This window comes from Siphateles boraxobius, unplaced genomic scaffold, assembly GCF_051911475.1.
Source record: "Siphateles boraxobius isolate OS27281-9 unplaced genomic scaffold, OSU_SipBor_1 48, whole genome shotgun sequence".
NCBI classification, from domain to species: Eukaryota; Metazoa; Chordata; class Actinopteri; order Cypriniformes; family Leuciscidae; genus Siphateles; species Siphateles boraxobius.
In genome coordinates, this window is record NW_027509119.1 from 11,307,936 (window position 1) to 11,323,598 (window position 15,663).

Genomic DNA, 15,663 nt, shown 5'->3' on the forward strand with positions numbered 1-15,663 from the left:
TATAATATAATATTTTAAAGAAAACATTACAATTTCTTTTGCTTTGTTGCATTTAAAAAAGTGAAATCAAACCGTTTCAAACAAAGTAGATTTGTTATGTTGTTTATATAAAAAATTGACCCTGGATCACAAAACTAGTCACAAGTCACACGGGTACAGTATATGAGTGGCAATAGCCAACAATATTGTATGGGTCAAAATTATAAATTTTTCTTTTATGCCAAAAATAATTTGGATATTAATAAAGATCATGTTCCATGAAGATATTTAGTAAATTTCCTGCCCTAAATATATACAATTATTTTTGTGAGTGAATGCAGCACAACGCAAAGTTCAAGTTAAGTTAAGTTCAAACATAAACTTTAAAGGCGATTTTCTCAATGTTTTGATTTTTTTGCAACCTTATAGTTCAGATTTTTTAAATAATTGTATCTCGGCCAAATATTCCCCTATCCTAACAAACAATGCGTCATCTGAAAGCAGAATAGATAAGTTTTCCGTTGGTCTATAAATCTCAGTTTCAAAAAATGTATCCATGTGACTGGTTTTGTTGTCCAGGGTCACAATTAGTATACAATGGTAGAAAAGTATTTTATTAATCTCTTGAGGGGAATTAGCAGATATCAAAAGTGTACGCTGAAAAAAAGTGTATTTAATTAAATGTAAAATTTTGTAGAAGAAAAACTGAAATAGTATTTTCTTCTAAAACATACCCAAATAACAATATATTTACAACTATGAAAAAAAATTTTTTTTTGTAGTTGAAGTACAATGTGATATAACCAAAATTATGACTTTTATGTTAATGGAAGGTAAAAGTTGTAGAATTTGAAACTTGAAAGTTTTGACTCTTGAAAGAATTCAGGTGTTCTTGATGTTTAAACTCCTTTAAAATGTTTATGTGTTAACTTGACACGTTTACCTCATTTTTAGGTGACATTCTTGCAAATCTCTGCATTATATTAATAAAAAAGGATAGAACCCATTTAGATCGATGAGAATAGCATTAGAAGTTTGTAAATTACTAAAATTTACATTTACCAATAGTTTGGCCAAAAATTTAAATTCTATATTAATTTATTCACAATGCATGAAGGAAGTGTGAAATTAATACATGTGACTTGACTGATATATTATTAAGCGATTAGAAGAAACAAAATAGATTGGTATTATGAGCAGATTGAAATTTAAGCACATAAATTTGAGAGTGACTATGATCCACAAAATCAAAGCTGCCTGCCATAATATGGCTATAATGAAAGTTTGAAAATAAAACAAACCTGCAAAATAATCATAGCTCACAAGCATTTATATGTTATACATAGTTTGAATAAACTGATTTGTCTATAAACGGATCTGCAATTCTAAATAGAGTCACAATGGCTATTCTGTTGTCCATGTGTTGCACTTTCCAATGATCAGCACATAAAATTGGTCCACATTGTGTGGTTCTGTCTCAATTTTAGACATTCTGTCACATTAATAATGACACGCAAGATAAAAGATATGGATATTACCGTGGGAAGGTGTTGGTTTTGTCAGCTGTGTATTCTGTTTTTAATTAACGTTAGTCCTTCTTCAAGCTGTGGGTAAAATGTTTTTTTTTACAGAACAAAATTACGACCAGGAGATTAGACAAAGTAAGAGACTCCGAAAAATTTAAATTGTAAAATGTCACCTGTCATTATAAAATGCTATGTTTAGACAAAGCTGTTCAATCAGGCAGACACAATGTTGCAGCAAGCGTGTATGGATTTCACAAGCCAGGGAAAAATATTTAGCAATTAATGAAGTAAAATAGCAGCATAAACTATGACGAAAGAATAGGTGAAGGTATTTTTCAGCGGCAGGGACTGGGGAATGTTCAGGGTAGAAAGAAAATACAGAGATAATAAAAGTCCAGGGGACTATACCATGAAGTTGGTTTAGGTGTCTAGCCAGGTATGTTTCAGTTTAGTTTGCACCAACCCTGGGTTTTAGGTACCATGAAAATGGTTCGGCTTTTAGCAGTGTTCATCGCCATAGTAACTTGTGGTCCACGGCTAACCTGGTCCAGGGCAGGTTATGTTCTAGGTAAGAGGTTGCCAACCGAACTTGGTCCAAACAGCTGTGAGCAAAGGATGAAGTCACTCCACCTGTTTCTACTCCAAATTATAGGTCTCTCTATACCTTTATCAACTGTATAAATTAACTTCACAACTTTTACTTGCACTGATAGACTTTGTCTTTTAGTTGTCCTCTTTCATAGACAGCTATTTTCTTCTTGCTGTGTAAGTGTGTTTAAATTCTTAATATTTGAAAGAAGAGAGAAGTGAATCCCACTGTTTCTCTCACGAGAAATGAATCGCAGTTTCACTCTTTCTCAGCATGTGATTGGCTGTTCGCTACTGATGTCATACCTAAACTCCTAAACTCAGAATCAAAGCCTGAGTTGATAGAGAAAGTTGATGATCAGCGTCATGGTACCAACAAAGCCTGGTTGAATTGCTTTGGTATTGTCAATTTGAAACTAATCCTGTAACCCTGAGTTTGTTCAACTACCATCATGGTACAGGCCCCAGGTGCATAAAGCTTGTTCCATCAAACTAAAAAAAACCTTGAGGCTGTAATTGCTGTCAAATTTGCTTCAGTTTTATTTAGAGTCCCAAACTGAGCAAAAATATGCAATTTAGTGCAGATCCTGATATTTATATGGCCAAAAGTAAGATGAAGTTCTCTTACGAGAGTATCTCTCGAAATGCGTAATATGTTACGCTATGGGGAAAACCTCTTTTCCACGAGATATTGAAGCCAAAAATTATCCTTAATTTTTAATTAATGTAAAACGCTGTGCGGCAGCATGCAGACATAGGCAAGACGGCTCGCGCGCCTATTGGCTGCCCTGCGGCAACAGCAGCAGCCTATTGAGAGAGGTTCTGCGTGACGTGATACCCAAGGGGGCCGCTTCGCGCCCATTTCGTCACGTCCTGCCAGAATAGGCGTGGCCTTGGCCTATAAATACGCTCGACAGGCTGATACAAACTGATTTTCATCTCTTCAGCGAAGCACTACTGCATCGCTGGATCCGGAGTGAGAAGCCGCGCCGTCTGATAGTAAGTCTTCAGCGGGACGAGCCTTCGAGTCTGAAGCCGCAGGCCTTCACCTCGCCGCCTTCAGCCGCCGTACCTGCTACGCTTTCTGGCATCAATATCCTTTTACTCTGCTGAGAGTATGTGTTCGCCGTTGCGACTAAAGATGCTTCGTTCCTTTGGCTCGTGCCGAGCCGCACTCAGCGACGGGGACCGCCATTTCATCTGCGTTTCGCTCCTGGGTAAGGATCATGCAGCTCTCGCGCTCGCTGAGCGAGCCATTGCCATGGTGACTCTGAGGACTCGCCTGGCATTTTTTCTCCGAGTCTGCACTCCCGCCCGCTGTAGTGTCGCGCCGTAAAGTGCCGTACTCAGCGGGTCCCCGAGCCTTCTCCAGCCCGTGGAAGCTCCCCGGTTCGCCCGCCAGCTTCACCAGCTTCAATCGACAACTGCCGCCGCGCGTTATAAGAAAGGAATCCCGCCGATGCCGGACCAATCTCCATTTCTCAAACATTTCTCAGCTCCTCTTAGTTTGAGCGGCTGAAAATGTCAATATTGCAGCAGTGAGCCTGTTGTATAACACGCACGCCTGCAAACAAACGCCGACACACACAAACTGTGATGACGCTCTCTTATCTGCTCGTTCAGTTCCAAGGAAATGCGACTGTTCCAGTGTATTTTGCAGCAAACAAGCTGGTACCATGGCCCGCTTGCCTGCACACAAATGCCGTTTCCACGCGACCCAGAAAAATCATATAAGCAGTGTATTTTTTCTGGTATTCCGGCCAAAGCCGATGTTGTTATGAGTGTAATAAAAATGCCTACAGCCCAGTGTTCATTTCCACACAAAACCACAGCCTGCCACAGTGCAGGGCTCGCACAAATGAGATCAACTCATGTCCATTGTGCATTAAATGTAGTGAATGTGCCCACAACCCAGTGCCCACAAACACTACACACTGCATGTGCCACGTTTTCTGTAAAAGAAACCAACACACATACAGTCAGCTGAGGCCCACGGTGTTTAAGTCTCGCCGCTGCCAGACTCCACCGAAACTTCTCGCTCATTCAGTTCCAAACAATGTGACTGTTCCTGTGTATTTTGCAGTAAACAAGCCGGTACCACAGCCTGCTTGCCTGCACACAAACGCCATTTTTACGGGACTCAGTGCCCATTCCCACACACAGACACAGCACGCCACTGTTCAGGGCTAGCACAAATAAAATTGACTCATGTCGATTGTGCAAAAAAAATGTAGTGAAGGTGCCCACGACACAGTGCCGACAAAGACAACACAATGCGTGTCCCACGGTTTCTGTAAAAACGAAACCAACACACATTCAGTCAGAACAAGCCGACGGTGTTCTCAGTGCAGTGAGTGTGCCTAATGTCCCGTGCCCACATTCCCTCACAGACATGCTCAACCCCACGGGGTTTGTCCCGCTCGCTCTCTCTCCACAATCTGTCATAGGGAAATCGAGCGCGACCAGGCTGCCCACCGTGATCGCCACGCCCCCCGCCTCGCACACTGTAAACACAGTGTTTATGTCTCAACACACCGAAGCTCTGCAGCCGCCGCTATGCCGTGGCCAGAGCCCGGATTTCATTCTACCTCTAGCTATTCATGCAGATGCGTGGGCAAAGCTTCCCGTGGTATCAGAATGGGGGTTGAACACTATAAGAAGAGGCTATTCGCTGCAGTTCGCTCGACGTCCCCACCGTTACACGGCGTAAGTCGAAACCACGGTAAACAACGAAGTATCTCATCTACTTTGAGCCGAAATAGCGAAACTACTGAGCAAAGGGGCCATAGAACCTTTATCTCAGAGCGAACTGATTGTTCATTTTTAAAGAAACATTGTTTTTAGAGAAACAATGTCATTACCATTACAGTATATACAGTGTATATATATATATATATATATATATATATATATATATATATATATATATATAGTATTTTACTATTTGTATGACCTGATAAATAAACCAATAAACCTGAATGTAAAGATAAAAAGCTTGACAATATGGTTAAATATCCATGCATATTTTATAAATTAATTTATAATTAAAATTGTATATTTGACTTTGATTAGTGACATTTAAATACATAAACACATACATTTGTTTGGAAAATTCATTGAAAAGTGAGGCATATTTGATGTGAATGTTCCAGATATGGGTGGATTCATAGTATTGTAAAACTTACAATGAATTGTCAGCCCTAAAATATTTACCAACGCAATTAGACGTCATTATGTCAATATGTATGCAGCCTTTTCTTTAGCAAATATTTGACATGTTGAAAACTCCTATAAATGAATTGCGTAGAAACAAAACCAAATGTTCTGGTTTTCTCAATATGTTTTCCTGAGTTTTGGCTTTAAGCCAGTTCAGATACAGTGACATACCAAAAATTACTGATAAACTGAAACAGATTTGTGGTTAGGTTTAATAGTCCAAAATTGGTTAAAAGTCTTAAAAGCAGCTACAGAAAATGTTTGGTGGAGGCTTGGTTGTTATTAAATTCATGTTTTCTCACTTTTTATCCAACCTGCACTGATTTTCTTTATTTTTTTTTATAATTATTTTTTTTTGTTGAAAAGTACAAATATTTTTGTAATTAGTCAGATTGCATCTATATTTGTGCATTAAACTGAGATTTAACCACATTTTCTGCACTCAAAACATCTCAGGTTACGACTGTAACCTATGTTCCCTGAGAACAGGGAACGAGACACCACGCCTCAGCGTGACTGATGACTGAAACACTGTAGAATCACGATAATCCTATTGGCCGGCGTCAGCCATGACGTCATGCTGTAGCGCGACCAGGAAGTATAAGACGAGGGCCTAGAGAACATGTCATCCACTTCTTCGTCTGAAGGACTGTAAAAGAAGACCAGAGGCATGGCGACGAGACGCAGTGTCTCTTTCCCTGTTCTCAGGGAACATAGATTACAGTCGTAACCTGAGATGTTCCCTTTCGAAGGGAACTCGAACTGCGTCAAGTGCTATGGGGAACAAGATACCCACGCTGCCATGCTGAGGGGATGCTTCAGCAACTATGGCTACAAGCAAAAACACATTAACTCAAAGTTAAAGCCCCTTACTGCTTAGACGTCAGGCTAACTGTAGCACTACTCCCTACGGCCACTGCCCGAGCTCCATGCTAAGCGAGGGGAACTCTGAATAACACAGAGGGCTTGCCAGCTCGAGGGCATGGGAACCACAGCCGGACCATCAGAGGGGGGTCCCTTTAAAGGAGTATAGCCCGGAGCCTATGGGCCCTAGCCTGCTACTTTCGGGGGGGACAGTGTCAACCCCCACACCAGGGAGGCTATCATGCTTAACTCTGAAGCCAACAACCGGTTTGGGTTTACATTACTCAACCACAGTTTCTAACACCACTGTGGTCTAGAGCTTTTCCTCATAGGGTGAATAAAGTTCATGATGCAGAACTCAGGGCAGTGAGGGGCCTAAACAACTCTCTCTTATGCTTTCTGTACACCTAAAGACTTTGGAAAGATTTAGAAAAGACTTTATAAGATTATCAGCTCACATCTAAAGACTTGGGTTCACAGTTTTTAGTCTCAGACTAAAGACTTGCGATAATATCAAACATGTTTGATATGAAAGACTAGAGAAAGACTGGCATAAATCGGGTCGCCGACTGCAGATTATCACCTCACATTTAACGATTGAGATGACGGGAGCGCGCCGAGACTCCAGTAAGATTCCTAAAGACTGCTGGTCTTTAGTCTGGGACTGTGAAAATCCTTTGGTGTACGCCCGGCATTAGTGAGATGCCCTTTTCCTACTACCTGCAAAGCTTGTTTGCATGGAGGCCTCAGCAGGATGACTCTCGAAGGAGGAGAGGCCTGACAAATGCTATAGAACAGATCTACACAGCCAACTGTATATATGGAGGCCTCAGCAGGATGACTCAAATGAGAGGAGGCCTGACACATATTTTAGGAGAGCTACCTCGACGATCATCGGAGCTCAGGGAGTGAAGGGCCTAAATCACCTCCTCAGAGAGAGACGGTCCACTTCCCAAGCTCCACCTGGAATGCTGTTTGCATGGAAGCCTCAGCAGGATGTCTCTCGAAGGAGAGGAGGCCTGACACATGCTAGAGTACCGCTACAGCGCTCAGGGCGAGGGGGCCTAGGTGCTCTCCCTCCACGCTCTACCGAGCTGTATATATGGAGGCCTCAACAGCATGACTCTCGGAGAGGAGGCCTGACGCATATATTTCGGAGAGGTAGCCTGATGATCATTGGAGCTCAGGGACCTGAAATGATGTTATCATGGAGGCCTCAGCAGAATGACTATCGAAGGAGAGGAGGCCTGACACATGCTATAAACAGATAACACAGTCTAACTGTACATATGGAGACCTCAGCAGGATGACTCTTAAAGGAGAGGAGGCCTGATACATATAGTTAGGAGAGCTAGCTCATTACAAAGCACTCTATAGAAAAACCCTGCTAACTAGGGGAGTACTACGTCATCCTACTCTAGAGGAGCGACTTGAACACTGTCTCAAATTCAGAGACGCATACTGCCTCCACAGGGTTATGGGGAGCAGGGGCCTAGCAGAAAGACTCTAAGAAGAGGAGGCCTGCCATACTCGCACCCAAGTGGTCTTAACTAGTTTTTGTTTTGTTTTTTTGCTATTTTTGAAAACAACTATATTAAATAAATCCAGCTCAGAGCCTGAGAGGCGGAGGGCCAGGAAAAACTCTCTTGACGACTTAAGAGAGTGATCCCTAGTCTACCTCTACCTGCAGCAGCCGTGCTGCCTGCATGGGGCTCCAGGGCCAGAGGTCTCAGCATGATGACTCTCGCATGAGAGGAGACCTAGATCTGGGCTACCCGAATCTCAGTGAAAAGGAAGCGACAGAGTCCCTATAGCAATCTCACCACACTGTAAGGGAAACCAATCCTATCCAGGAGGGGAACGGAGGCCGTTAATTACAGCCTGTCTATGTTCGTTTTAACTGGAGGAGGCACGTAGTGCCAACTACTCTGTTAATGGTGTCTGGTAGGGTGTGACCCCCCTGAAGACGAAAAGAGGGATGACATGTTCTCTAGGCGCTCCTCTTATACTTCCTGGTCGCGCTAGAGCATGACGTCATTGCTGACCCCGGCCAATAGGATTGTCGTGATTCTAAAGTGTTTCAGTCATCAGTCACGCTTAAGCGTTCCCCATAGCGCTTGACGCAGTTCGAGTTCCCTTCAAAAGGGAACAGATATTTTCAAAGGGCTCACAAACTTATTCTTACCACAGTGACTCCAAACGGGACTGATATAACATAAAATAAAAATTCCAATAATTTTCTGTATTCTTTAATTCATTCATTCATTCATTCATTCAGGTATAGACATGAAAGAAGTGCACATAAATGAAGTAAACAAATGACTGCAGTTTATTTTGACTTTTATTGGCCTCTGTGTTTTGAACTCCAAGTAAAATTTTTACATGCAAAACACTTCCCTGCTGTGCAAGTACATGCACTATATATATATATATATATATACAATTGCATTATGAATGAAATATAACTTTATACAAATATGGTTGTAAGTATTAGACTGGTGTGCTCTATTTTTTTTTTTTTTTTGAAAATGTCATTGATACAATCATAAATACCTCTGTATGAGAATAAGATGTGATGAAAAATACAGCAAGATCACATTCAGTTTGAAAACCTAATTGACTCATCTGGACTACAAAAGGTTAGAGTTTGTGTTCAACCCAATCTCACAAGAAAACAACTATTTTACAAGGTGGCAATTTCATATGAATTCGTATGATATGTATCATACGAATGAGATCGTGTGTAAACTTACGAATGAGATCGTACAAATTTGCGACCAATTCGACAAAATGTAAAATAGTTACAAATTGCCATGAGATTGTGTTGGTCATGTCACGTTTTTTTTTTTTTTATGATATTCATTGAGGTTCACTTATAATACTTGCTCTAAATGTATTAATAAGTGAGCATTTTTCACCAGTCTCTGACCCTGACACCAAATCACTCCACTTTGGGGACGCTTACCCTTTGATATCCTAAATTGAATATCCTAATTTCACAAAGTGCTGATTTTGCTGAGTAGTAACAATAAATGTTTGTTTTTGGAGGATGTTTTAAATTCTGAAACTTTAATTGTTTCAATCGTACAGTAACCTCTTATATATCAAAATATCAAGGAAAACTTGATTCCACATGACATGACCTTTTCAAATTTTCTGTGATGTCAAACAACAGGCAACCACACTTCTGGGTTCTTCACATAAGCAGCTTATAGTGATTGAAATGAGCAGTGGTGCGGTTCTAATGATCCGTTTTGGCATTATATAGTTGGAGCTGTGGCACAGGTGGTGGTGCGGCCAGTATATAAACAACTGGCGTGCTCATGGGGACCCAGGTTTGAGTCTGGCTCAAATCATGTCCCAGTCCCTTTCCTGTGTTCTCTTGCCAAAAAATAGCTTTAACTTTATTCATTATTTTATTTGTTGGACATATAACAGGATGCCTAAGGCATGACATAAAAGTAAAATCCGATAAGCAATGCATCTTTATTGCTTAAATACACATTTTAAAATTTGAAAACATTCTGGAGCTTAAGGTGTGGACATTATGGGTGGGTGACATACTGGTTGACACAATTTTTGGACTATCGCAGTTACGCACTCATATGATGTTGCTGTGCTGCGCCATGATAAAAGCTTATCATTTGCTTGCGTTTTTAAGCATTCCGGTTAAAACACAAATTATTTTAAACAGTTAAACAATAAGCAGCGAAAGATAACTCATTTCGCTATATGCGCGCGCTGTCTGAGAGAAGGTTTTTGAGTGCTGTCTAAGAGGCCGTTTACATGACACCATTTTCAACTAAAAATGACCTTTCATTTACCCGACAACAGTGTTTTGGGGGGCTGAAAAAGCAAACTTTTGAAAATGGGTTTCAAAGTGCAAGTTTTTGAAAATGATACTTTTTTCGTCTCTGACTAAACTACAAAAATATGAATCTGTGAAAATGGTGACGTCATGCACATGCTTGTTCAGTCTATAGATCTACATCGCCAACTACTGGCCTAGCATGCATAATACACCGTTTTTAGATCGTTTTGACAACATTGTCATCTATACAATTTTTTTTTCAGTTTTTAATACATCGTTGTTGTGTAAACATGAAGCCGCTGCTCATAGAGCGTGCAGGTACCGATTTCTTTTTGCCGCCTAATTGGGCTACAACGATTAAATACACACACTCATGTCAAAATCCCAGTCTTTGCCAGTATCCTCATAAACACAGTCATTTATGTCTTAAGTGAATGTAAACAGTTGAGAAAAAACTCACATGTAACAGTATATTGGATCAGTGCATTCGTTCTTAAAGTGACAGCAGCATAATAAACCTGCTGTCATCTGTGTCATTAATGTAAAAAAAAGAAAATCTCTTGACTAAATCACTTTTTTTCTCACTTTAACAAGAATAAATGTATATTGTTACGTAGGCTAGTGTTCGTTTTTTGTGATTGAAATTGGTGACACGAATTATGAAATTTCTAGGGTGTTTAAAATTTTTGATGATATAAAAACCTAATTTAAAGCAAAAATAATTACATTGTGACATATATCGTTATCGTGAAATAAAATTACTCTTAATATAAGATCTTGGTCATATCGCCCACCCCTTTTTTTGTTTAAATACACATATTTGATCACATAAATAATAATATTTAATATTGATTAGGATTACTGTTTTTGATTGTACAGTTACTTCGACCATAACAAAAACCAACTACAACATTTTTGCATTTTTCACCTTTGAAAAGTTTTCATTCTCATATCTTTTCATAAAAAGCCAATATGTGCCACAGTGCCGAGACCTCATTTTAGATCACTGATAGTCCTTTGGTGATTTAGGACCAAACATATTATACAAAACATACTATTCACCACAATTATGGTTTAAAATGTAAAATCAGCTGTTTGTGTGATGCCTTGGTGAAATGCAAATTTACCAACAGCAGCAGTGGGGCAATTGGTCATACTAGAGCAGAGGCTTTGTCCAGGATCAGTGAATTCTCATAATTTGTGTAAATTCCAGAGTTTGCCTTAAACCAGCAATCTTGATGAAAAACTTCAAAGCTCCAAAAATCTTTTGGAAACCTTTTAGCTCTTAAATTTAGATTTTTAAGCTCAAATTGAAGGCAACAGCTCTGTTTCTGGGATCCTGAACAGCCCGGAAGTGTCGCTGTGTAAATTATACAAAGAAAATGAATTGCATCCACAATGATCACAGACACTCTCGTGCATTAGAGCTGGTTATAATAGCAATGAATGGAAATGTTGAGGTCCTTCCATTGTAAATGTGCTTTCCTGATGCAATCCTGTGATTGGACGCAAGTCACAAGACAAACAGGCTGCAGGTGACTAATTAAAGTAATATTGGCTTGCTTGCCATTAGACTGTTTTAGTCTATTTTTTTATGAAATAATTTAATTTGTCCATGGAAGTTGTTGTCTTCACACAAGGGCATTTGTATTTTCAGTGCATTATAGACCACAAATAAGATGCATGTTTGAAATAGTTTTGTGGAATAGTGTGCTTACATAGAAGTGTTGATATAAACAAGGCATACCAAGCAATGTGTTACAAAATTGTATTCATTAGAATATTATCTTACCTAAGTCATATTAAATGTATCCTTGTCAAACAGATCACATAAAATGATTTGTAATGGTTTAAAATTCTTAAACATTCTTTGGATTTAGTCTTATCTGTGCTGTGTAAACATCCCTACATGCTGTTTGCCTATTTGTTTGAAACTGTTATTTAATTTTGATGTTAAAAGTGTTTAAATAAGTCAATAAAGTGTTAGTTTTGTTAAAGTGTAAATTTTACCTGACATTCTAAATGGCCTGTAAACATTCATAGACTGGGTAAAACTGGTTAAAATAGGGCTTATATATTCTGTATCTGCCTTTTTTTAAGGAGAAAAACTTTAATAATTATTTTTAATAAGAGGTTGCTAAAAGACATGATATTAACGCATTCCCACAACAAGGTAAATATTTGGAGTTTTTACAGTTGTTCTAACAAAAAAAAAAACACAATGCTACTTTGTCCAGATAAGAGAACATGGCATGACATAACAGTGCAGTTCTTTTACTTTTCAATGCTATTCGATGGTCATTTGTATGTAAGTCACAGTGAACAGTAGAGCTTCAGACATCACATTTTGTTCTTTGAAAGCATATCGTGTGTCAGCTGGACAAGAACAAGATTGGTACAGCCCAAAATATGCATTAGTGGAGGGGAATGGAGTTGGCAAATGGGCCAAGTACAACTTAAGGAAGTGAAACTGTCAAAGGCATGCACAAAGCTTAAAGAGCCTAATCACTTGAGATGTGATTCTCGTTATGAAGAGTATGCCAACGCTCAATCTTCTTGTCTTTGTTCTTTAGGCATTCATACCAGTGCTTCAAACGCTCACCTTTGGCAGTGATTCCAAGCTGGCAGCCCCCTGATCATGAAATATTAGTAGTATTAAAACATACCAATGCAATGTTTATTTTCAACAGAGGAATGAAATGAAAGTCAGTGGTGAATGGTCAATTTGAAACATAATGACAACTGTTTACACCTAGAATCAACATATTTTCTGGTTGATCCATTCACAAGTAGACCTTGCTAAATATATGTGCAAATGGAATCAAGATGACGTAGACCAAAACCCAAAAATGGTTCGGTTTCATCACCCTGAATTAAATGTTTTTGTGGTTTTGTTACGTTTTTTTGGTTAAATGTTTGAAATAAGGTCTGTGGTTAACACAAGCTCAAGCTATTTTCATGTTCTATGATATAAAATACATCAATATTACCCTCTTGTGATTTTTTTAAAATATGTACTGGTATTGGAAAAGGCGGTTACTAACAAGTGTCTAAATTGGACAACAGAGGTTCAGGGAAACTTTCAGGGAAATTTGGTTTTACATTTTTTTATAAAGATTGGAAAAGTTATCAGAAGATTAATGGTGAAGACATTGAAATTGTACGACCATGGTGTAGTTTGTTTATTGCCTATGTTACGCTTTTTACTTCTTCCAATTGTATTCTTCTGAATTTCAAAATTGTGACCCTGGATCACAAAACCAGTCTTAAGTAGCACGGGTATATTTGTGGGAATACACATACATTGTATGGGTCAAAATTGTCAATTTTTCTTTTATGCCAAAAATCATTAGGATATTATGTAAAGATCATGTTCCATGAAGATATTTTTTAAATTTCCTACCGTAAAGGTATAAAACATTTATTTTTGTGAGTGAATGCAGAACAATCGCGAACATAAATGGACAACTTTAAAGGTGATTTTCTCGATGTTTCGATTTTTTTGCACCCTCAGATTCCAGATTTTCAAATAGTTGTATCTCGGTCAAATATTGTCCTATCCTAACAAACCATACATCAATGGAAGGCTTATTTATTCAGCTTTCATGTGATCTATAAATCTCAATTTCAAAAAAATGACCCATAAGACTGGTTTTGTCATCCATGATCACAATTCATAAGCTGTGTTAGTTTCTGAAGATAACCATAATGAACAAAATGTCACAAAGCTTTTTTCTCTAAAAATCCAAAAGCCAATTGAAAAATCCTATTGGTTTTTAAACTTTTTTCAAAATTGACACACTTTCAAATATTATTACAAATTTGTTAAATAGTTCCCCATCTGTCAATCACTACAAGGGTTTTTTGGACCATTTTCAACTGACAAATGGGGTCACACTTGGGAGGCCCAATCACCTCTGAGTTTTAGAAAAACGGTCAATGAAGTTGGCGAGTGGAATAAGATGCCGGCCCACATCCATTCATTCAGATTTTGCTTAAGAGCTGAGTGGTTGCAGACAGTGGTCACTCTTTCCAGTCACAAAGCAATGATCAGAGTGTGCATGCCAGTCCCTACGGACCTCCCGCTCCTCTGCAGTGTTGTGTGCCATAGAGCTGCTGAGTGATGGCGCAGGTCCTTCTCACGGGGGACCCCGCGTGTCATGCGGCACTCCAGGTGAGAATTAGATGTCAATAGCAGCATTGGAGTGCTGAAAAAAGTCACGACACTGGCCCTTGGTCAGACGGTGTCCACTCTGGTGGCCCATGAATATCTGGCTGAACCTTGCTGAGATGCGGGATTCCGGCAAAGTGTGCTTTCTTGACACCTCCATCTCACAAGGTGCCCTCTTCAGGGACACTGTCGAGGACTACGCCCAGCAACAACAGGCCACCCCCAGTCTGCTCGTCGCTAAGGGCGTCCCCCCTGGGGCGTCTACATCTGTTCTGGTGCGACCGGTAACTACATTCCAGCTGCCCCGATGAGCCTCCCGGCCCCTTCACAAGCTCCCGTTCAAGATGCTAATGTAGAAGTGCATTGTCACATGTGCTTGTCCCCAAGATTGCTTCGCAGCAATCAACAGGAAGGACGTGTATTTCCACATCTCGATTCTGCTTCGACACAAACCGTTTCTTCGGTTTGCCTTCAAGGGACGGTCATACCAGTACAAGGTCCCTCCCCCTGGCTGTCCCTGTCTCCCCACATCTTTACCAATGTCGCAGAGGCTGCCCTTGCCCCACTAAGGCACTAAGGAAAGTGGGCATTCGCATTCTAAACTATCTCTACGAATAATTAATTCTAGTTCACTCTCAGGATCTGTTGTGCATAGACAGGGACCTGGTGCTGAGGCACCTCAGCCATCTGGGGCTTCGGGTCAATTTGCCACTGCACTGCTCACCCTGTTCCAGTTTCGGCCAAGGCATTGTATGCTTACGTTGCATGTCACAACTCGCCCACCATCTAAAGACACATCGACTTACCAAAATCTGTGCTTCCAACACTTATAAAATAGTGCAGTGGTTGTTATGTTTTCCATAGGGATCCTCATTTGTCAGGCAAAATAAAGTTGTAGTGACTGACAGATGGGGAACGTCTTGGTTACTGATGTGACCCTCGTTCAATGGTGGAGGAATCTGAGATTTTATGTCCCCTCTGCCACAACCCTGAACCACCCACTGAATGGCCGGGACACAGTCTCGGCTCCACAGCATAAACCTGGATGTATGCCGCCATCTTATATACATGTATGTACGGGGGGCTGTGGCTCGGCATGCAAATTCCACTCGCCAATTCAATTGGCCATTGGCAGAGGTGATTGGGGCTTCCAAGTGAGACCCCATTTGTCAGTCAACATAATGTCTCTGTTGTCTCCATCAGGGAACGACGGTTACGTCAGTAACCAAGAGGTTTTCAGGCATAGTTGTGCTTGGAGTTAATTGTTTTATTTGTGATAATGCAATGAAGCATGCCAAATTGTGTGGAAATAATTTTTGGCCAGCCTGTCATACCAAGAAATTATGAACACATGCAAATAAATTTTTGCAAGTAAATGAATATGTTGTAGTCCATATATGCTTTTTCCTGCAAGCTTTTTTGCTTTTCTATGCATTTTTTTGCATAGTAAAATAAAACCTGTAGTTGTAGATTGACTTTATTGCCAAATAGTTTTGTCAGATAAATAT

General features: G+C 39.9%; 1 protein-coding gene and 1 long non-coding RNA gene across 2 annotated transcripts in view; one reads left to right on the forward strand and one right to left on the reverse strand.

The window, feature by feature from the left end:
• The first annotated feature begins 4,592 nt into the window (after positions 1–4,592).
• Positions 4,593–15,535, forward strand: LOC143710806 (uncharacterized). Its single transcript, XR_013194648.1, has 2 exons — positions 4,593–4,815; positions 12,558–15,535. It is a non-coding gene; the product is annotated as an uncharacterized LOC143710806 (long non-coding RNA).
• rph3ab (rabphilin 3A homolog (mouse), b) overlaps positions 8,682–15,663 on the reverse strand; it is a 36,013-nt gene continuing 29,031 nt past the window's right edge. The window contains exon 16 of the mRNA XM_077201996.1: positions 8,682–12,616. Within this exon, the coding sequence (XP_077058111.1) occupies positions 12,486–12,616 (131 nt within the window). The 3' untranslated portion in view covers positions 8,682–12,485. The remainder of the gene's footprint in view (positions 12,617–15,663) is intronic.